At 31.5% G+C, this 21,234-nt stretch overlaps 4 protein-coding genes across 8 annotated transcripts; 1 reads left to right on the plus strand and 3 right to left on the minus strand.

Annotated features, from left to right (window-relative positions):
- Nucleotides 1–52: 52 nt before the first annotated feature.
- Nucleotides 53–13,175, minus strand: LOC106787256 (eukaryotic translation initiation factor 5). 2 transcript variants are annotated; one of them, XM_014749458.1, is made up of 5 exons: nucleotides 12,535–13,175; nucleotides 2,752–3,076; nucleotides 1,126–2,628; nucleotides 818–1,003; nucleotides 53–727 (listed from the first exon to the last, which is right to left on the minus strand). In XM_014749458.1, exons 3-5 carry the CDS (start codon nucleotides 2,167–2,169, stop codon nucleotides 611–613), a joined length of 1,347 nt encoding a protein of 448 aa, XP_014604944.1. In that variant the 5' UTR covers nucleotides 2,170–2,628; nucleotides 2,752–3,076; nucleotides 12,535–13,175; the 3' UTR covers nucleotides 53–610. The 2 variants fall into 2 exon arrangements, with proteins under 2 accessions (XP_014604944.1, XP_014604945.1); XM_014749459.1 differs by lacking the exon at nucleotides 12,535–13,175 and adding an exon at nucleotides 5,123–5,350.
- A 423-nt stretch (nucleotides 13,176–13,598) lies between these two features.
- Nucleotides 13,599–15,609, plus strand: LOC106787257 (zinc finger protein 622). Of its 3 annotated transcripts, none has more exons than XM_014749460.1 (3): nucleotides 13,599–13,829; nucleotides 14,237–14,940; nucleotides 15,028–15,506. In XM_014749460.1, exons 2-3 carry the CDS (start codon nucleotides 14,250–14,252, stop codon nucleotides 15,504–15,506), a joined length of 1,170 nt encoding a protein of 389 aa, XP_014604946.1. In that variant the 5' UTR covers nucleotides 13,599–13,829; nucleotides 14,237–14,249. The 3 variants fall into 3 exon arrangements, with proteins under 3 accessions (XP_014604946.1, XP_014604948.1, XP_014604947.1); XM_014749462.1 differs by having other exon boundaries at nucleotides 13,600–13,829; nucleotides 14,294–14,940; nucleotides 15,028–15,609; XM_014749461.1 differs by lacking the exon at nucleotides 13,599–13,829 and having other exon boundaries at nucleotides 14,250–14,940; nucleotides 15,028–15,609.
- Nucleotides 15,610–15,742: 133 nt separating this feature from the next.
- Nucleotides 15,743–18,121, minus strand: LOC106787261 (dopamine N-acetyltransferase-like). 2 transcript variants are annotated; one of them, XR_001381763.1, is made up of 4 exons: nucleotides 17,769–18,121; nucleotides 17,290–17,559; nucleotides 16,878–16,968; nucleotides 16,709–16,791 (listed from the first exon to the last, which is right to left on the minus strand). XR_001381763.1 is itself a non-coding variant. In XM_014749464.1 (3 exons), the coding sequence occupies exons 1-3, from the start codon at nucleotides 17,976–17,978 to the stop codon at nucleotides 16,633–16,635; spliced, it is 639 nt and encodes a 212-aa protein (XP_014604950.1). In that variant the 5' UTR covers nucleotides 17,979–18,116; the 3' UTR covers nucleotides 15,743–16,632. The 2 variants fall into 2 exon arrangements, 1 of the variants encoding a protein (XP_014604950.1); XM_014749464.1 differs by lacking the exon at nucleotides 16,878–16,968 and having other exon boundaries at nucleotides 15,743–16,791; nucleotides 17,769–18,116.
- A 300-nt stretch (nucleotides 18,122–18,421) lies between these two features.
- LOC106787260 (V-type proton ATPase subunit D) lies at nucleotides 18,422–20,603 on the minus strand. The gene is made up of 4 exons (XM_014749463.1): nucleotides 20,471–20,603; nucleotides 19,955–20,072; nucleotides 19,365–19,850; nucleotides 18,422–19,275 (listed from the first exon to the last, which is right to left on the minus strand). Exons 1-4 carry the CDS (start codon nucleotides 20,509–20,511, stop codon nucleotides 19,183–19,185), a joined length of 738 nt encoding a protein of 245 aa, XP_014604949.1. The 5' UTR covers nucleotides 20,512–20,603; the 3' UTR covers nucleotides 18,422–19,182.
- Between the last annotated feature and the right edge of the window lie 631 nt (nucleotides 20,604–21,234).

The raw sequence follows: 21,234 nt of genomic DNA on the forward strand, positions 1-21,234 counted from the left end.
GGGACGTAGAAAATATTATTTATAAATGAAACAATTAAAAAATAGATGCTGATTACAATAAACGATATTTATTTGAATGGTTATTATCAGAATAGTAAATCGATACAATAGAGAACGCTTTTAGCAGGCCAACTTTTTTTTTCATTCTTCTTCTTCTCCAATAATGATTAAAAACTATAAATATTTTATTTTATTATTCAATTGTAAGAGCATTCCAATATCTCATATCTTGGAGTAATAATTAGACTTTAATGACATAATAATTGCGTAATCAAATGATTAAAAAAAACCCCAAAAAGAAAAATATATGCATATAACTGTGATGATGATACAGATAAATGTTAAACTTTAAAATAGATAAAATTTTTTTAGATATTTATATGTATATATATATGTATATATAATGGCATTGTAACTGCTCCTGTAACTTTGGCCTAAATTAAGAAAATTCTATACAGGATGATCTGACATTGCATCGAATCGCGACTCTTTGTATCCTACAGAAAATGATTATTCATATCAGACATATACTCTTTTTTTTCTTCTTACACTTTCATATCCAACCAAAAAGTATAATCTTATCCGTTGTTTTTTCTTTTCTTCTTTTCTCTTAAATGGCATCAATATCGAAGTCACCCTCTTCGTCAGAATCGTTTCCAACAGGTTTCGAAGCAGGTGCTGATTGCTGAGGTTTTAAGGATTGTTTTGCACGATCATCGTATTCAATCTGAAAAAAAGGAAAGAAAAAAATTAAATGCTTCGTAACGGATGACGTAATCTTAAGAAGAAGTAATGTATCATCGTTTATATCACCCACTTCTAAATCATCATCTTCTTCATCAGATTCTGATTCTTCTTCTTCCGCTTCTTTTAGCCACGTTAAAAACGGTGCTGCTTTATCATGTATTTCTTGAGACAAGTCTTTCGACACATATTTTTTGCTAACTTTGCTTGACCATTCTAATAAGGCTTTCTCTTCTAATATATCGGCATCATAGAAAAGCTGAGAAAAAAAAACAAGATTTTTTGAATCAGCTTTGATATGACAATTTATTTAGTTAAATAATAAAACAAATCAAGACAAGAAAATGGTTATTGAAGTATGCGAATGCGTAGAAATCATACCTTCAGAATACCAGGAACTTTTGGCATCAGAGCATCTTTGTGCAGAGCTATTACTTGCTCGATTCCTCTGATCAAATACTTCTGCGCTTTAATATCATCGTGGGTAAAACGAAGTAACAAAACTCGATACTTTTTGGCTTGAGCAGCGATTGATTGATCGAAAAGTAATTCTGCCAGTACTAAAGGTGCTTTAGTTTTGATCTCTAAACGTTCAGCTTCTGTAATTAATTCTTTATGGTTGTCCAATTGTCCAGCATCACGACGACATTTAACTAGTTTGTAAAACATATCCATTCTTTCTTTTTCAGTCTTATCAAGATCATCGCTGATGGTCATTCCTTTAGCCCCATCGGTCAGATCTTGAAGGCGAGCTCTAACCGCTTCCTCCGACACATCAACAGCCCACTTATCATCGTCGTGTTCGTTATCAGCAATTTTTTCCGGAACCTCGACCACGATGTCGGAAGTGTTGTTCTCGTTTTCTGGAGATCCCGATCGATCTCCGTTGGTTGTAGCAGCGGTTTCCCCATTAGCACGAGCCTTAGAACGTTTTCTACGTTTACCTTCGGTTAATGAGCTGCCTTGAACCGCGGGATTCAAGCTGGGCGGATTTTTCAAGATGTAAGTGTTCAACTTATGATTGCTCTCGAGCAAGCCATGATGACCGCAGGCTTTGCATCTTTGCGAGATGGTTCCTTTTTTGGAACTGACCATCAACTCAGTTTCCGGATTGTCGCAAGCTGGACAAAGGACATATTTTCTTATGAATCCGTCTAATAGATCTTGCAATTTGGTAGCATCGTGGGAGCCGTTAACTATGAATCTTTCATTTTTAAAATCGAATTGAGTTTGCGCCCCAAGTTCGCATCCAAAGTATTTGGTCGGATAAGTAGCAGGTCTTCCGATAGCTTTGGCAACGTCGACCATGTTGACCACGACGGTTTTTATACCATTACCTTTACCCTCGACTTTGGCTTGAATTCGGGGCATTTTATAACGATAAAACGCATCGCTGACGTTACGATTAACGTTAACGCTCCCCATTTTGCTGGATGTTCTATTCTTGTGATCGGCAAAATCTTCAGAAGCCTCTCCAATGAAAGTAACCTCCTATGAGCCGTCGTTGTAAATACGTTACGGTGAATCGTAATAAAAACCTTGATATTTAAGATCGTTCAAAAACGGCCCAGTATTAGAATCTCTGTCTCTCTTTCCCTCTTTCTCTCGGATGGATTATTAATCTTTTAGATCCTCTCTCTCTCTCTCTCTCTCAAGTTCAAGTGGGTAACGTCTTCGTTCTTGTTCTTCTAGATCTTCTTCCCACGTTTCCCAGCGGCAGTTTGATTGCTGTGTAGCGACGTTGCCAAGAAGCAATTGCTACCCGATGGTAGCTCGTAACGTGTCGAGTCAGGGTGGTTTTCGTTGTCCGCGGTAAGGTATGCCGCTCTACCCGCTGACGATAGTCACGTTTCCCTGAACGGTTGTAGCTTCCGATGCCTATTACTGTTTTAATGAAAAAATCAATGTTATCAATTTAATACTACTTATTATTACCACTACTACTTACACCATAGCAAATCGCAACGCAACAAGCTCGCGTTAATTGAATTTCCTATAATTACGTACCTGGAAAATTTTGAGGTCCTGTGTTTAGGCAGGACCAGATGATTTAAAAATCGATGGGTGGTATCTTGATGCGAATTTTGCCTCGGTCTGATGGGCAGAGGGGGATATTCTTCAATGATCATACACGCTGCCTGTCCGTTTCTCGTGCCTCTAAGAATCCCTGGAAACCAGGTTGGTGCGATCGATTCACCGCTTGATCCTACCAAAGGATTGCACCGAACGAACGAGATGGTGTTGCCGTTTGTAAACCGTTTGGACAATGTCCTACTACCGCCGCCTTTCCTGTACACCGATCCTTTCTCTCTGGATGATATCCTGGATGTTTCTGTGAAGATAACAAATATCCTTTTTAAATCAACCTATTACTCTCGTTATATATTCTTTTAGTTATACGATTCTCCTATTCTCCTTATTTCATTCAGTATATAAAAGATATAAAAAGGGTGGTTTTAAAAAAGTACTCAGTAAGTGTACCTAGTTTTCTAAAAAATCTTTCTCAAAGGAGAAATGAACCAAAGTGTTGCATCATGCAATGACATTCCAGAGCGTTTACTTTTATTTTATTTTATAGTATTTTTTTCTTTTTTCTTTTTTAACGAATATCTAAATAAGATTTTTGTTTCTTTTCTATTTTAATGATTAAACAGAAGTGTGTGAAGTAGTTTAGCTTTTCTAATCTCTCGATAATAGTAGAAATATCCTTTGTCCATTCGTAGTTGTCGATGACTTGTATAGGAAGGTCTGCTAAAAGTTCTCAGGCAATGAAACATCGGATGAGATTTTCATGATTCGGTCATTTTTTTTTCTTTCTTTCTTTAAACTTCACGGATATGTTCGTATTGGATTTTGGAATGATAATAATAATAATAAATATTTGCTATTAAATTCATTTATCAATCGACTTATTAACGATTATCTGAATGATTTCCAAGAAACGCAGGCCATGCCAGGATCATCATAGCAAAGATCAAACGCAGACGCGTCCCGTTTAAATGAAATTCGTTGATTAATTACCAAGAAAGGTTTCGAAGGAGTCGCATAAGGAATATGTGATAAACTGAACTTTTCATGATTATGAAATAAGGGGGGAAGATAGAAACAAATGAAACAAACAAATTTTTTAACAGATGAATGTAATGTTTGTCCTCCTATCGATGATCGAAAGATTTCTTTTTTCTTGTTTTTTTTTTTTTTTTATTTTTTAAAGCATCGTTCATACGTAAATATGTGTACATAAATTTAATGTAATTTAAAAAAAAAAATGTATATCTTCTTTTTGTAATAATTTCGTACAGGATACATTGAACGCAGATTCCCATTTACTTGGATTGGAAGAGTCGGTTATTTATGTGTCTCTTCGACGAAATTTCATAAATAAAATAAAAAAAAAGGTTCTCTAACGTAATTTAACTATCACAAAAGGTAATAAATTGAAACATCAAACAATAGAGCACTTACAACTTCTCAGACAGGTTTCCCGTGCAAACGCGACAAGGATAATGGTCGGAGGAGGAATCGCTATTTTCCATCGATCGATCTCATATACATATATATACAATTACGACGTTCTCTCGAAAGTTATAATCGAATGAGCGATAAATTCGTTACTCTTATTTATTGATGATGGTGATGATGGTTATCATTATTATTATTATTATTATTAAAGAACACATTTTTATTAATAACAAATAATAATAAATGTTATAAAGCGTGCCTAATTAAACAGATATGTACGCATAAGGGGGAAGGAAATACAAGATAAGAGAACGTGAAGGATGCATTTGATGTTGCTAAAAAAAAAAAAAAATAAAAAGAAAATAAAAAGAAAATATGCGAGAGAAATAAAGGCAGAAGGAAAAAATGTGTTTTATTTGAATACGTAGTGCTATCAGAGATTCTATCTGGCTATGATTATAGAAATAAGGAAGAAATAGACATTATTATTGACGTGCTATTTTCTTTAGATCGATATTATCTCCTTTCCCATACGGAGGAATCATCTGGAAGATGCTGTGAACATTAAATCAGTCTCTTCGAACCTTGATAAATCCTTTAAAAATTCTTCGGTAAAAGAAAATTCAACTAACAAATCATTACGAATAATATGCACTCTGAAGAGAATGAAGAAGAGAGGGAGGAGGAGGAGGAAGAGGGGGAGGGTGGTTGCTTCGATCGAAGAACGATACACATACATGAAGATACAAAGAGAGAAATAGAGAAAAAGAGAGAGAGAGAGAGAGAGAGAGAGAGAGAGAGAGAGAGAGAGAAAGAAGTAATAAAGTAACAGACATAAGGAACTACGAGAGGGTGTAGGCGTTCTATATTATTGGGGTCGACGATAGTCGTGTGGATTCAAGATCGAAGGAGTTACCTGCTCGGTATAGACGCATAAGTCGTGATTTGCGACAGTTGCTGTTGCTGCCGTTGGTGCGAGTATGCGATTTTCTTTCGCTGCTGGACTCTGACCCGACTTCGACCAATTAACGATTTTAAGCTATTTGCGTTTTCCAAACGCGAAATAAGAAGAAGATTCACGGGATCGTAGGATTAGAATAAAAGAAAATCGAGAAGGGTGGAAAGTGAGAGAAAGAAAATGGGTAATATAAAAAGATAGATAAATGGGTAGATAGAGAAAGAAAGGGAGAGAATTGGAAGGAAAAATGGAAAGAGAGAAAGAAAGAGAAAAAGAGAAAGAAAGAGAGAGAGAGAAAGAAAGAGAGAGAGAGAGAGAGAGAGAGAGAAAAAAAAAGGACGTCTCTTGCGCTATTGCGGACAACAATTCGTCGATAATTCAACTTCGCCGAAGAAGTTGTCAATGTCGATGACGATGATGATGGTGGTGCCTGATGCTAACCCTCTTCTCAACACACTCGCACACGCACATACACACACCGTACGTGTGGAGGAGATGCAACCCCAAATATCGTTGACTCTACGTTGCTGCGGCTGCTGCTACTGCTGCTGTTACTGTTGCTTGTTTTGCTGCTGCTATTGTACTGCTGCTGGTATTGCTGGTATTGCTGGTGGTGCTGGTTCTGGTACTTGCTCTAGCTTGGTGCTCTAGTCACCGTAGTCGTGCGTACTCGTGGCTCTTTCGGCTCCCGGATCGGCCTACCTTGCGGCTCGGCTCCGATGGCCGCGCAGGCGTTCTCGATGCGGGAAAACGGAGCATATTGATCGAGCACCGCGACGACCGATCGGCCAACGCCGTACTCTCTCTCTCTCTCTTTTTCTCACAAATATACACAACATACGAATAGAAATTCTTTGCTGAAACGTAGATAAATAGAAAATTGTCAAAGATGTATATTCGATTGATTTTTTTTTTTTTTTACGAAAAATTAGTCAATCTTTAGCCAATGTCCTATTATCATCTTCTTATCGCTCTTCGTTAGAGTAAGAGAGATAAAAATCGTTATCGACAAGCTTCGATCGTTTGTTACTATTAAATATTAACAATTTCAGTATTGGTTAATATAATAGAAATGCTAATGATAATATGTTAAACGTTAAAGTAATAGAGAACAAAAAATTAATTAATTATATCGGCCACGAGAACGGGGTTGTTAACATTAGCCGAGGTTAAAGTGTCCCAGATCGATGTTGTTACCGACGCATGGGGATAATACGATACTTATTTACTTTTTTTTTCTTTTTTTTTTTTTTTTTTTCGTAGAAGAGGTTTCTTTCGCCCCACCCCTCTCTCACTATTTCTTTCTTTCTTTCTTCGTTTAAATAGGTAAATCTTACTTTTACCTTTTACATGACGTTACATGGTAAAAATAGCGTTACTAATTTGATTATATTTAATCATCAGCAAGAATAAAAACAACATGGAGAATTTAATCTCGATAAGTACACTAAACTCGAATTTCACTATCACGAGAATAGATCACTCGTATATAATTATATCGTGGGATAATTTCTTTGCATTTTTATGTTAAAGAAAAAGAGAGAAGCTTTGGGGATAAAATAACAAGCGTTCGAGTGGGTTGAACTTAATCATCGTCCAGGCATTTAAATCACTCCGCTATTGATAACGTTATGGATCACGTATCTAACTTATTGTTCAATATAAATTTAAATCGAATTAATCGTTTATTATTATTAATTTCTTAAGTTCGTACATATCTAATGTAAATAACATTTATGTATTTATTTACTTGTTTACACGAATAATTTCAAAATTAGGTGGTGTAAGTACATTCGACTAAGGCAATGTAAACATTGTTTTTATTCCTAAAATTACGTTTAACGTTATAACATATTTCTCGTATGCCTCTGGTTCTTCCAGTGCAATAGAGGAGGAACCGGAACGAATGCAGCAAAGTTCAAGGTGAACGCAGGTGCGCAAGACGATTATGCTCAAAGCTATGTACCGCCGTTCGATATTTTGCACCAGTCCCATCACACGTGCAACGTATGCAAAAGCCACGATTTTAGGACATTTTGTTGTTTGCATATTTACTTTGCAAGTAGTAAATATGCGGCACGTAACGTTAGATAAATTTACGCTCAACCGATATTACTTATAGGTCTAATTATAATGTACTTTTTATAAATGATTATAACAGGAGTCGTATAAATCCACAATGCTTTTATATTTACTGATAAATCTACGATAAATGCACAATGAAACTTGTTCGCAATGATATTCGAAAGGCTGACATACTTGCGTGCACAAGGTTTGCAATGAATTCGGAGAAAGTAACCGCGTAAGTTGTAAGATCGTGTTTTCCTTTTTCGTCTTCTTCTTTTCTTTTTTACTTTTGTTTCTTTTTTAATAACAACACTGTGCTGCTTTTTGTGGACAACAAAAATTATTCAGCATATTTTTTTTTCGTTTATGTATCTATTCAAACAATTTCCAATTGATGGCAAACGAGTGAGCTAACAATTAAATAAATAAATATATAAATAAAAAATAAGAGGTGATAAAAAAGAGATTAGAAGAAAATTATTAATCGAGAATTTATATTCCGTTTATAAACGGAGATATTAACTTTCTTTCCTAACTTAACAAAAACTTATACATGTAAGTATGTATGTTGTGTTGCATCAGCTGTTCAAGCTGTTCATGGAAGAGGTGACAAACATTCGATAAACGATCCATTAAATCGAAATGTATGCAAAAAAGATATTTAAATTATTCTAATGAAGTCACATTTCCTATTTAAAGTCCGCATTTACGTAACATTGTATTTTTAAAAATGAACTTTAAACTATAGTTTTCTTAATTCGAGAATAAAGAGATATTCAATTTAATCGAATTAACCATCAAATGAAATATTTGATCATTTATAATGAAATTTAAATTTGTATCGTTGATTAAAAACATTAGTAGGAATTTATAAAATAATAGTTTTACGAAACATCCCGTTCATTTTGTTATCATTAATCAACGATACATTAACTTTATCAAAGCATTAGTAAGTACAACATAATTATTTATGACATGATCGTTACTTTTCAAATAAAAAAAGTACTCTCTTTGACGTAAGTTCATTTGTACTTACGTGTGTTTGCGTTAAAGTTTGCGTGCATATGGCATGCATGGCCAAACTCCGGTTGTTTAATCGCCATCTTTGCGGCACATAGCAAGGTTCAATGATCAATTTTAAAAATAATTTCTACTAGAACTTCTTATAAATTATTTTTCTAAATTTAACTTGCTTGTAAATAGAAGTATAGAAAATTCTATTTTTATAAATCATCTTATTTTACAATTTCTATTCTAAGCTATAACGAAGAAAACAATTATAAGAAGAAAAATCACTATTCGCCACGATGCTTAAAATTTTTTTTTTTGTATATCTGATTGATTTTTTGAAGTTATTTTAATTTGACTCTTCTAAATATGCGAAGACATTTTCAAATGACTTGGAATATTATTAAAGTTGGCCATCTTTGATATATTATATCGATATTTAAATATCGACAATGGGGAAATAAAATATCTCTTTTATTTCTCTTTAAGAGAAAGATAGAGAGAAAATTATAACGGAAAGTTTATGCTCGGTTTTGTTCAAGGTTTGAAAATATCAGTTTCTCTTTCTCTTCCTCTTTCTCTCTCCATCCCTATCTCTATCTTCCTCCTCTCAACTTTATTTTCGTCAGTGAACCAAACCCAAAACTCGATGTTAACTAATTTACGTGTTTCGTGTAAATACACATATACATAGATAAGAAAATTAATCGTATACTCTTACACATAAGAATATTTTTAAGTAAAAATAACATTCGTTTTCTCGTCGCTAAGAAAATTGTTCTCATTGGTATTAACCCTTAATGAAATTAGTTCGAGGCAAAAGGAATTTATTTCTCTCTCTCTCTAAAGTTTCTTCTATGAAATCTTGTTTGAGAACCACTGTCTTTATCGATCGAAGAGTATTATTTTGCATCACTATCAACGCTCTGCGCATACTTAAGGGTCAAAACAGGCCATCTTAAGTTAAAGATAATGAAACGATTAAAGAAAAAAGAAATTGAACACACAAAATAAAAAAAATAAAATAAATAAAGAAAGAAAATAAATGGAATCATGAAGTGAAAGCTTATGTACACAATTATTTTTGCCAACTAAGTTGGTAATATTTTCTCTTATCAGGGACGTTACATGGTTCGATTAAGTTAGCAAGATTTAATGTCGAGATTTCCCCCTCTCGAGAAGGGACTATACTCCTAATAAAAGACAATTCATCGTTTAATCATTTTGTGATTGTTATACTTAATAATGTTCTTTTCAAGATTAGATATATGTATTTTTATATACAAATATATGAATGAATTATCATTAATATTAAAATTATTAGGTAAATTTTTATGATTGTTCCAGATGATGATTATATATTCTATAAAGTTTATCAGAATCTTTTTAATCATGTTCGAGGAGTTTTCCTATTACGTCATTCCACCATTTTGATTGCGTGTAATATTGCAACGTATACTATATTTTGTAAATAATTTATAAGAACATATTTATATATTGGGTTGCTCGAAAAGTTTGTGTTGATTTTATAAATATATGTATATTCATTTTTATGAAAATTTAGATATCGACACAAACTTTTCCTACAATCCAATATTTCAGAGACACATAACTTACATTATTATATTTTATATTTATGTAGATGACTTTTAGTTTGAAAAAAAGAATCTTGAAAATTGTGTAGAGAAGTGAAATGGTGGTAGTGTCAAACAATGACTGACAGAGATAATAGAAAATCTACCAATTTGAATTTAAATTTAAATTCAGAACGATATTTATATTTATATTGGATTGATTAAAATTGGATATTTTGTAAAAATTATTCTCTTCGTTCATTGTTATAGACGTTATTATAGCATAAGCACAGTTCCAGAAATAAGTTTCATTACTCATATGCATAACTCCATTTTCTTTCTATAACCAGAAGCATATATGCACGTATAGGGACCCTCAGCTAATGTATTTAAGTATATATTTGCATAGGAATGATCTAACGAGAAGGGTTTGCCTGTCCAAACTTTCCAATTCTAACTGTTATCATATTTTTTTACGACTTTCTAATAATAAATTATCAGTAACCGAATTCGAGTGGATTCATAAAAACATTTCAAACTTTATTTTTCCCTCGTGTAAGGAACATGCTAATATTTTCTTTTTAATTTTCTTCGAATTAATTTTCTCGTGCACACTTCTTTAAATACATACGCGTATTCTTGGTACGGTATTGAACAAAAATATTAGCATAGAAAGAAAAAGAACTAATAGTTAAAAATATTTTTTTAACTAAAATCGAGTCTGTGTATATGTGTATGCTGTTGATTATTATTTTTAGTATTGTACAGCAATATTATCTTTCTGATTCATAATGCACTTTAAATAGCTCTTTAGACTTTAAAAATATATTTTTTTGAACAAAATATGAATAAAAATATGTTTACAGATCTATAAAAAAATATGTATTAAGGAAATGTTGATCTATGATAATCTTTAAACTTAAGGTTGATAAAATTCTAAACTTATAAAAAAAAAAAAAAGAAAAAAATGTAAATTGCGTACAATTACGCGGACAATAAGATTAGATAAGATATGCAACGTATTTGGAAATGTTTAAATTACTTATTGTTCTTTATTTTTATTAGAATAGTACGATAAAGAGAAACAGTATTTAAATAGTAAACGAACATACAAGATATCAAATTCCACCGTATTCGAAGATCCTAATTTAGCTGGAACGTTGTGTCAAAATAAGTTAGGAAAGATATTACATTAAATCCGGATTATTTTAATAAGAAAGATTATAAAACAAGTGTTAGAGGAGACAGGAATGAACTGAATATTTCTAATACGTATAATGTCTTTTCGTATTTCAATGAAGAATTATTTAAAAGTCAACCCTTACCCGAGACCTCGAATCAACGATAATAAACGTATTATAAATATTTGTACAATAATTCTCTACAACGTTCCTTTTATTTACGAATTTTAATCGAAATTACATTTAAAAGACACCTAACTTATTTTTCAATAGTTTAGCATCAATAATAACCCACATAAAATTCGAGAATTTATTAACAGCTATAAATAAACATTTTTTTTTCTTAAAATAATAAACTAACGAAAAATTCAAATGAGTAAATATATCAAATAAATTATGCATCGATGGAAATAGTGAAAATTTAATATCATGCTTTCTAAACCTTTCGAAGAATTTTAATAGAGTTGCATTTTTAATATTTCCACCTCTCCTTAGTAATGATGATCATCGTTCACATAATGCATTTTATTTTCATTATTTACCCGACTAATGTTAGAGTGACGAAGCAATTCCTCCTATCACATAACACAAACTGACTAACTGTGATGGCTGTGTTCGTGATTCAACATCTTCCTCTGGTTGTTAAATCATATCACGTTCGATAATAATTGTCCTGTAGATTCTCGATTATAAACAACCAATATTTACGATCGATATTTACAAATTTCTTTTAACGAATCAAATGATATACGTGGGTGAATATGAAATTACGAAGAGATAGGATTTTTTACTACCGGAAATACGTATTTATACATATTTCATGAAATGAAAACAATTTTTTAAATATTAAAAAGAACATCGAAGTCAAACATGTCATATTAATGATAATTTTTTGCTGCTCTACGTAAACATTTACTTTTAACAATTACGTACGAAGAAGTCGCAGAAGAAGAAGAAGAAAAAATTAAAGAGAAGGAGAAGAAATTGGTAATGTAAGAAGAAAAGGTGGAGAAGGAAGACCGACAGAAGAAGGAAGCAATTAACTAGCGCGTGTTAGAAAGAGAGATAGAAGGAAATAGAGCACGAGAATGAATGATGATGAAATAGTAAAGGAAATAGAGAAAGAGAGAGGGAGAGAAGAGTACTTTTAAAGAGCTAGAAAAGCGACATCGATTTCCGCGTAAAGGCAAGAGCCTCGCGAATCGGTGCACGTTCTCGTCTTCAAAATGGCTGATCGCTAAAATTAGCATTCGACGAGGATGGAAAGAGAGAGAGAGAGAGAGACGACAGACAAAAAAAGAAAAAGAGATAGGCGAGGAGGTTAGAGAGTAGCAGGAGGAGAAAGAGTAGGTGGGCAGTGGGGGGATAAAGGGAAGAGAAGACTCGATAAGGAGACGTGCTGAGTATATATACGTACATATATATATATATATATATATATTATGTGTATATTTGTATGCGTGCCTTTCCCGTATGGCTCGTGATGAATAAAATACTAATAAATAAAGAACTAAATAATAAAATAAAATAATTTTCTTACCTTGTCGTCGAAGAAAAGTCATATAAAATGGTATCGCCCTGCTGGACGGCCGCTTTCTAGCGTGAAAATATGAGTGGTAACGACGTTGAGCGTCGAGACAGATGGATTGCCCTAACGAAGGGGACACCAGTTTCGTCGTAATGTCTCCTACGAAGCTTAAATTCCTTCCTTCTTCCTTGACTACCGCGTAAGGAATATTGTCGTTCTCCGCTTTCTCAACTCCTTATTTCTTACTATGAACGAGCACTCCTAGCTCGTATCCGATCAGGGCGTTGTAGTTGGCACTTAACGCACCGTGATTCCTGTTCTCTTTTTTTCTTCTTCTTCCAGATAACTCTTTTCTTGATAAAACTCAAGGGATTTGGATTCGCCACGAGTCAAAGAAATGTCTTCGTTCCAGATCGGATGAAATTTTCTTTTTCTTTTCTTCTCTGTCTTTATTTCGTATTTTCCTTTAGAGGATAAAACCTCTTCGCAATACTCAACGTTTAAAAAACGTCAAGATAGGATTCGCTATCTTCCTTTCTTTATCTAGCGTATAATATCGTTCCTTTTTCTGTCTTGCCTTTGCAACGTGTTCTATTGGTGAAAAAAATGCTCTGACTTAAAAGACGGCTACTGCCTGAATACCACTGCGAGCTTGGTGCAATGTCAGGACCGTCGCACAATTCTTCACATCCCTTACCTTCCTGCCTCGCTTCCTCACGCTGTCACGCCATTGGTCCGAACTTTAGTTTCTTCCAAATTATTCTAGTTCTATTTTCCTATTGGTTTTTCTTATTGTTCCAATTTTTCATTATTATTATTTTTTTCTTATTTCTCCCCCTCTCTCTCTCTCTCTATTTTTTGTATACAATAGGATTTAAAAAAAACTACTGAAATAACGATCTATTCTTAATGGTATATCTTTTTTTTAATTATTATTTCTATTTTGATTTCTTCCGTAATATCACATGATTATTCAATTGATCGTTATTTTCGTGATATTTTTTTCAAAATAGCAGCAAAAATAAATATTATACTACGTTTGATAGAATTGATATTTAAATATAAAAATATGCACGACCCTCGTAGAATTCTTTAAATGTTCATTAAATACGAAGTGCTTTTTAAACTTAATTTGTTGCAACCATGATTATCATTATAGAAATAACTAGTATATAACCATACTCATAGAGCTTGTACTATACTTATAATTTGTACGGGTACTGCGTGTTTCTTCGTTGGTGGTGTTTAGTGTATTTTTTAATCGACGTTTATCAAAGTAAGGTTAAACTTATAGCAGAGTTGAAATTGTAAGTAATTTCTTTTTTAATATTATTAATAAGTAAATCATAAATATATAAATAAGGTTAACAAATGAAAAAGAGATTTGCATTTTATTTTATCTAAGTTCAATGCTAATTGATAGGCGATTACTATGCATGTGATGATAATTGCATTGCACATTTTCGTATAATTGCGAAATATCGTATCTTATCTTAAAATATTACACATTCATAGCATGCAGTGGTATTCAGAATTTAGTTTATTTAACGCTTGTTTGTTTATTAGTATAACTTGTTATTAGAAAAATTTTGCCAAAGTTCTATATAATTCAAGTTTACATCTTATATTTTGAATTTAAATATTAAATTATAATTTCATAGAAACGAGTTTTTTTTTTTTTTTACATTGTATTTTGTATGTTTTGTGAATATAGACAATTGAAAACGATGAATACGTCATTCACATGTATAACTTGCCGTGTGGCATTTAGAGATCTGGAGATCCAAAGGCAACATTATAAATCGGACTGGCATCGATACAATTTAAAAAGAAAAGTAGCTGAATTACCTCCAGTTCCAGTTGAAGATTTTCAGAAAAGAGTTATTGCTCAACTTAATCAAAATAATAAGTCATTAAATGAATATATGTATTGCAATGTGTGCGGTAAAACATTTAACACTAAAAATCAATACACTAATCATATGTCATCTAAAAAACATAGAGAGAACTTAATAAAATTAGATATGATTGACTCTGCTTCGGAAGATGAGAGTACAATTGACGATTCAGCTTTGTCAGCTTCTGTAACATCTACTCTTTCACATTCTACAATTGTGAAAACAACTGATACCGAAAGTAATGGTGAAAGAACTATAGACGACATGGATGCTGATTCAGATGTTGAATCTGTTGATTCTGATGAATGGATTGAAGATACTGAAAATCCTATCATAAATAACAATTGTTTGTTTTGTAAGAATCACAGTCGATCTTTAGTTAACAATTTGAAACATATGACGGTGGCACATTCCTTTTTTATACCTGATACAGATTATTGTATAGATATCAAAGGTTTGCTTATATATTTAGGAGAAAAAATATGCGCTAACTATATGTGCATTTGGTGTAATGACTCTGGTAAGTTTGTCTATTTTTCCTGATAATTATTAAAACTATTTTATTCGATTATAAATAATAAAATAAATATTGTTTTTATAAACACAGGGAGAGCATTTCAAACCGTCGAATCAGCTCAGGCACATATGATCGATAAAGGTCATTGTAAAATGTTGCATGAAGGTGATGCGCTTGTAGAATATGCCCAATTTTACGATTATTCTTCGAGTTATCCTGATGTAGAGACAGCAGATCCAGACGCAGAGGTTGAAATACCTGAATTAGATGATAGCGACTATCAACTAGTTTTACCATCTGGTAATATTATCGGTCATCGATCTTTAATGAGATATTACAAACAAAGTTTAAATCCTAATAGATCAAATGCCATATCCAAGAATAATAAATTACGTAATATAATATCGCAATATAGAGCTTTGGGATGGACTGATACAAAGAAAGAAATAGCTGTTAAGAAAGCTAGAGACATTAAATTTATGCAAAGAATACAAGCTAAATACAATTTAAAATTAAATTTGAAAGCTAATAAGTTACAACAGCATTTTAGACAGCAAGTTAATTATTAAATGCAACTTACAATTTTCAAATAAAATTAATCAATAATGTGATGTATGACTATGTAAATGAAATATTTACTATTAAATATATATATATAGCTATATGCTTTATCAATATCTTTTGTAAAATTATAATTATTACTTAAATTAAAGTAAATACTATTATTAGTATTCTTTCGCTTAAAACAATCCATAGTTGAACAAAATGATGGAAAGTTTACTTCAAAGATACGTCATGCGATATAAATTATTATAAACTTTATTTGGCGGACATTCTTACAAAATAACGTATATATTTCTTATAACACACGTGACACTGACAAAAATACTATTTCTCATAATTTGTATAATTATTTGCAAATGGACCCGTCATCTTGTAATTCATATTCTTATTTATATACCTCGCTGTATATTAAATTCTTTGTCTTGTCCGAAAGATAAATGTATAGATCATGTAAAAGTTCTGTGTCTCGTGCTTCGTCAATGATTGCAACAAAAAAGGAAGTTTCTTTATCGATACGCGTTAAACGTCTTACATTGTCTCTTTCATTTTCGTATATTGTAATCAGAAAATAATAAATAATTTCTTAATACATGCTTATATATATTATGACTTTCTATTAGACTATTGTCTTTTCTGATGCATACATCAATGATCATCGTTATTATATAATCTCATAATATTTAACAGATTTATATATAGGTATATTTATCTAAATAGACATTTTATATGCACCCCTTTGTAAAGCAGAATTAGAATGAATAATTTGTTTTAACGTTGTTTCTGAATCAACGGAATGTAAAAATGCTCGTCAATGGTTGTTATCGTTGAGTTCATAAATTTGAATAACTTTGCTTGGAACACATAAACCAGGGGCAGTAGCCGAACAACTCGGATTATTGATTTATACGTTCTAAGCAAATATGTGGTCCAATTTTTCGACACCTAATCATTATTATTGTATAGACATTAACGCATCTTTTAATATCACCAACAAATATATTATAGAGCTGTTATTGTCACAACGATACATATACTTTCTTTTTTATCTACTTTTTATGCTGTATAACTTCGTCAATGTATTGAATCGTTTAATTATATCACATAGGATTATTTATATTTATATATACCTTTCTAATGCAACAGTTTTACCATAAGTTTAACAGCTTGATGAGGTGGTGCAGGTCTTATGTTTTCTGGAAGATCTGTGTAAGGAATCTCTGCTTCGACTTGAAAGCCGTGCTTTAAACAAACTTTTTGAGAATACATACCAGTAGCATCAGCTTTGAACACCTGCAAACGCGAATAGGAATAACTTGTTTGGTAAGAAATTTTAATTCCCCGAATGAAATTATACACGCAACCATATACAAGAATACCTTTTAGAAAAATACAAGAATGAGTGCATTTTGTAATTGACACCATTGTAAATGAAAATCATCCCATGCATATTATTAAGTGAAGTACATGCTGAAACAAAAAGATAATGTATACTTATGATCAAAGATATCGTATTGACAATGCACATGTACTTACATACACATATACATATGTATAAATGAACGATATTTTCTTGTTTATTTACATAAATATATAATTTAAAATTATATTAATAATAATAACTTTAATATACGGATAAACATTTAACGCGACATCAAGTCATTCGCGAGTACATGCATTTACACATACACACACAAATACAATACATTTAAAAATCGAGCACACTCGACATTAATTAATTAATGTTTTTTATATTTTTTTAAAACATTTCCGTGATATTGCTATCGTTACCTTGAAACCAGCTTTCTTTGCTACTTCAAGACTATCTGACATTAAAATATTTGCTAAGCCTTTCCCGCGAAAATTCTCATCTACGCTTAAAATACGACATTCGAATAATTCCTGGACATTGTATTTCTTAAATAGATCAACCTTTTTGTTGACTTTGTACAGTTGACCGAAAATTGTTTTAAATTGTTTGTCGTTTATTTCCTCAAGTCGTCGACTAGCTTCGTCTCTTTCCTTTTCATTTAAAACACCATTTAGAGTCATACCTGCTATCTAATGTGAAAGAAAAGTTTTTTTTTATGATTTTGAGATAGTTAATCTCAATAATTTCTTACGTAATTAATTGAAGAAAAATTTAATGTATAATTGGATAAATGTTAATTTAAAAAAACCGCGGAAAATAGAGTCGTCCAGATTCGAACAGTTGTAACGAAATAGAAAGATTAGCTTCGAATGTAGTCAGTCATAGAGAACAAACTTACAGTTCCAGTTTCTGTCACTAGCATCCTTGAGTATCCCTGATTTAAAGTCAACAGACAATGTCTTTCAAGTTCGAAATGAGATTTACCCTTTTCGCATAATCCAACAGCCTGATTCAATGGTTCATCCGCGAAGAAGTTCCATTTCAAATGATCGATAGCATCGGCGTAACGATCCTCAGGAATTTGTACGATTGTTAAATTATCGGACATCTTTGGACTTGGCGGAGGACAAATTTAACGCGCACTGAAATGAATTTTCACGCGCGCATCTCCCTTTGCTAAAAGAGAGTTCTATCGTATGAGGAGAGAGAGATAGAGTAGGTTCATATATTGATTGACCCACTTCAAAGAAGTTCACTTCCCTACGATTATTTTAAACAATAGAGTCGATCAATAAAGATTATATTATCAAAAGGTCACATTATTGGTACCAGAAGGAATAATTGATAATATTTCATTTTTCCTTTGTATTTCATTTATCTATTTTCTGTCTTTTTCTATATAGTTCAAAGGATATTAATTCATACCTATCGAAAATCATTTCCTACGCGCATGCTTTGCGTTTAACGATTTATTTTAGTAAATTCATTTCTATGTTGTATTTTTGTCTTGATGACTAATAAATTAATGGGTAATAAGAATACCAAATTGTATTTGTTACTCATTGTAATTAATGAAATTTAAAAGATAGTCAATTACAAGAGATTGTAACGTAATAAACGTTAGAGCGCCGCTAAATAGTATAGACGTATATATACACATATATATATATATTTTTGTTTATTTAATGATAAAATATTGCCTACTCTCTCTCTTTCTCTCTCTCTTTTCGATGAGAATATAATCAAATAAGACGTTCTTTTCGCCTTAGAATTGTTTGGACAGTTACATTCAGTTAATTTTTTGTTTTTATATATACCTTATTAATTTTATTAACAATTAACAGTAGTTGGAATATTTTAAAAAAATACACTGACGTAGCGTAGATACATATAACAATATTAGATTTTGCTAAAATTTTCAAATTATATATATAATAATAATAATAATAATAATAATAATTGATTCTGTACAAGTTATTTTTTAATAGTATGATCAAAAAAATATTAATAACATTCATATCGATCATAAATACAGGTTTACTGTATAATACAGTTTTGTTTAAATATTAGCACAGGTCTATTAACAAGGTAATGACGATGTTATTGATCTTTCTTTTAAAGATTTCATTCAATAAATAAATTGATCTTAATTTATTTCTTTTCTCAAATTATTGAGAAACGTATTTACCATGAACGAACTATGAAATCGCACTTCGTGACATTTTAAAGATTTACTTCAACCAGAAATTTCTACTTATTTTCGTGGCTTATTCTTAGTAATTAAATACGTACGATAGTACTATATACATTGTTTAAAATAGCAAATCTTCGTCACCTTCATCCAGCATATTTGCTGCTTCTGTTTCTTTACCAGTGATGATCATTAGCGCTCTAGCCTCATCAGTCTAAAACAAAATTTCATTACAAACGTCGTATAAAAGATTATATTTTATTTCTAATGATTATTTAATATTTCATTTGAAAATTTGTATACCTTCTTTTTAGCTATTTTCTTCTTATCCTGGATTTTCTTTAAACGATAGAACTCTTCTCTTTCCAGTTCATCTAATTCGGATATAATATATGCAAGAGTTCTTTCAATTCTTGGAATGATAACATGCTCAATAGCATTTACACGACGATTAGTTATTTTAATAACTTCATCCAATGTTACAAAACTTGTTTGTAGAGAGGCCAATTCTACTAATAATTTAACTGCCTTCTGATAATTCTTCTTCAATTTTGCTAATTGCTGTCCACCTCTAGCCAACCCAGCTAACTCATAAGTGTCGCTACCATCTTGGTACGATTCAAATACTGGAAGATTAACACCAGCGACATTGTCCTTCTTAGAACGTATCTTAATTTGTGCTTTGGTGACATTTTGTAAGACGACTTGATTAAAGTCACCTGTGGCAAATTTTGCTTCTGCTAAAGAAAATGCTGCTTCTTTCATTACTTCTCCCATAAGAGTTTTTGTCTAGAGAAACAAAATAGAAAAATAAAAGTAATAGAATATCTTACATTGTAGAATACATACTATAATGTGAAATAGATAATTGTATATTTATTATTTCACTTTACCTCTATAATTTTGCCTAGAATCATTCTGAAACGCATTTGCAAAGCGTCAGCTTTCTTTTTGAGTAATCCATGTCCCTTTTGTGCACCTTGCAGACGTGATTTCATCAACATCTGTGCACTAAAATATTAGCAATAATGTATACATTAAATAACATTGTTATTATTCTTTTGTTAAAATCTATAACAAGATATTTTAATTTAAACAAATGTTTTTCTAGCGACTGTCAATTGTAACATAATACATATGAAAAATTGACATTCTTGTAAAATTACTTGCAAAGAAAAGCCGATCTCAATGATGATAACAAAATGGAAGATTGTTTAAGTTTAGAATTTATTTATAATCATTTTAAAGCGTAGAATATTTTGAAATAGGGTTACACCCATTTTTATAAGTGCTAGGAATAAGTGTCATTTAAGAAGAAAATTCTAACGAGTTTCACCAACAAAAAGTTAATTTCAATGAAAGGTTTCTTTCTCATATTAACAATAACATTCTTTTAAATAAATACTTACCCCCGAGAGGGGAAAATTGGAAGTTTATCTTTTCCAGACATATTTTCGAGTACGGTCAAACAGGAATAAGATTGATCAGCTGACAAGCAAGAACGGAAGTTACTAGGCGTTAGAATCAAACTGTCTCGTGACTTAGATTCTCTTACGTTCAAAAAATCGAATTTTCCTTAATCAAAATTGCGGTAATTATTTTCTTTTGCAGAAAAGAAATTTACGTTATACATTAAACAAAAATTAACAATTTTATTTATTTTGAAATTTATTTCAATTTATTTTATTCTGACAATGAAATTTTTTATTCAAGAACAAAAAAATGGAACAGACTCGTCTTTTATTGATACAGTCCTGGGAATAAGTCTAAATATCCATTCGTGATTGGCAGATTATTAAGTTCATATTAATTGAAAAAGAAGAATTCAGAATAAAAAAGAAAATATATGTATGATAACTTACACATATTATAAATTATATCGTATTATAAATAACGATATAGTTTGTTAATTTAATTGTATATATTTCAGAAAGTGTTATCATTCATTCTGCTCTTTTATTATTTGAGCGACATCCACAACCAGGGTCGATAAAATAGGGAATCTTAGGACAAGAAAGTGATTATAAATCGAAACTCCCGCGTAAACTATAAAACGTCTAGTGGAGCAGTGCTAAGAAAACGCACTGTTCTTTTCTTTCCTTTTCCTGCTTTAAAAAAGAAAAAAGGAAAGAAAACAAAAAAAAAGAAACAAAAAATACAAGTATTATACTTG

Source organism: Polistes canadensis, unplaced genomic scaffold (genome assembly GCF_001313835.1).
Source record: "Polistes canadensis isolate GaletaPanama2010 unplaced genomic scaffold, ASM131383v1 scaffold_96, whole genome shotgun sequence".
NCBI classification, from domain to species: Eukaryota; Metazoa; Arthropoda; class Insecta; order Hymenoptera; family Vespidae; genus Polistes; species Polistes canadensis.

What these genes read in the sequence shown, in the direction of transcription:
- LOC106787256 (XM_014749458.1), bottom strand. Translation starts at nt 2,169, where the DNA reads ATGGGGAGCGTTAACGTTAATCGTAACGTCAGCGATGCGTTTTATCGT. An exon ending in AAGTTCCTGGTATTCTGAAG is followed by an intron (nt 1,004 to 1,125) that starts GTATGATTTCTA and finishes TTTTTTTCTCAG; the next exon opens with CTTTTCTATGATGCCGATAT. An exon ending in AAGAAGATGATGATTTAGAA is followed by an intron (nt 728 to 817) that starts GTGGGTGATATA and finishes CCTTTTTTTCAG; the next exon opens with ATTGAATACGATGATCGTGC.
- LOC106787257 (XM_014749460.1), top strand. Translation starts at nt 14,250, where the DNA reads ATGAATACGTCATTCACATGTATAACTTGCCGTGTGGCATTTAGAGAT. An exon ending in CATTTGGTGTAATGACTCTG is followed by an intron (nt 14,941 to 15,027) that starts GTAAGTTTGTCT and finishes TTATAAACACAG; the next exon opens with GGAGAGCATTTCAAACCGTC.
- LOC106787261 (XM_014749464.1), bottom strand. Translation starts at nt 17,978, where the DNA reads ATGTCCGATAATTTAACAATCGTACAAATTCCTGAGGATCGTTACGCC. An exon ending in TAGTGACAGAAACTGGAACT is followed by an intron (nt 17,560 to 17,768) that starts GTAAGTTTGTTC and finishes CTTTCACATTAG; the next exon opens with ATAGCAGGTATGACTCTAAA. An exon ending in CAAAGAAAGCTGGTTTCAAG is followed by an intron (nt 16,792 to 17,289) that starts GTAACGATAGCA and finishes TCGCGTTTGCAG; the next exon opens with GTGTTCAAAGCTGATGCTAC.
- LOC106787260 (XM_014749463.1), bottom strand. Translation starts at nt 20,511, where the DNA reads ATGTCTGGAAAAGATAAACTTCCAATTTTCCCCTCTCGGGG. An exon ending in CCAATTTTCCCCTCTCGGGG is followed by an intron (nt 20,073 to 20,470) that starts GTAAGTATTTAT and finishes CTAATATTTTAG; the next exon opens with TGCACAGATGTTGATGAAAT. An exon ending in AGAAAATAGCTAAAAAGAAG is followed by an intron (nt 19,276 to 19,364) that starts GTATACAAATTT and finishes ATTTTGTTTTAG; the next exon opens with ACTGATGAGGCTAGAGCGCT.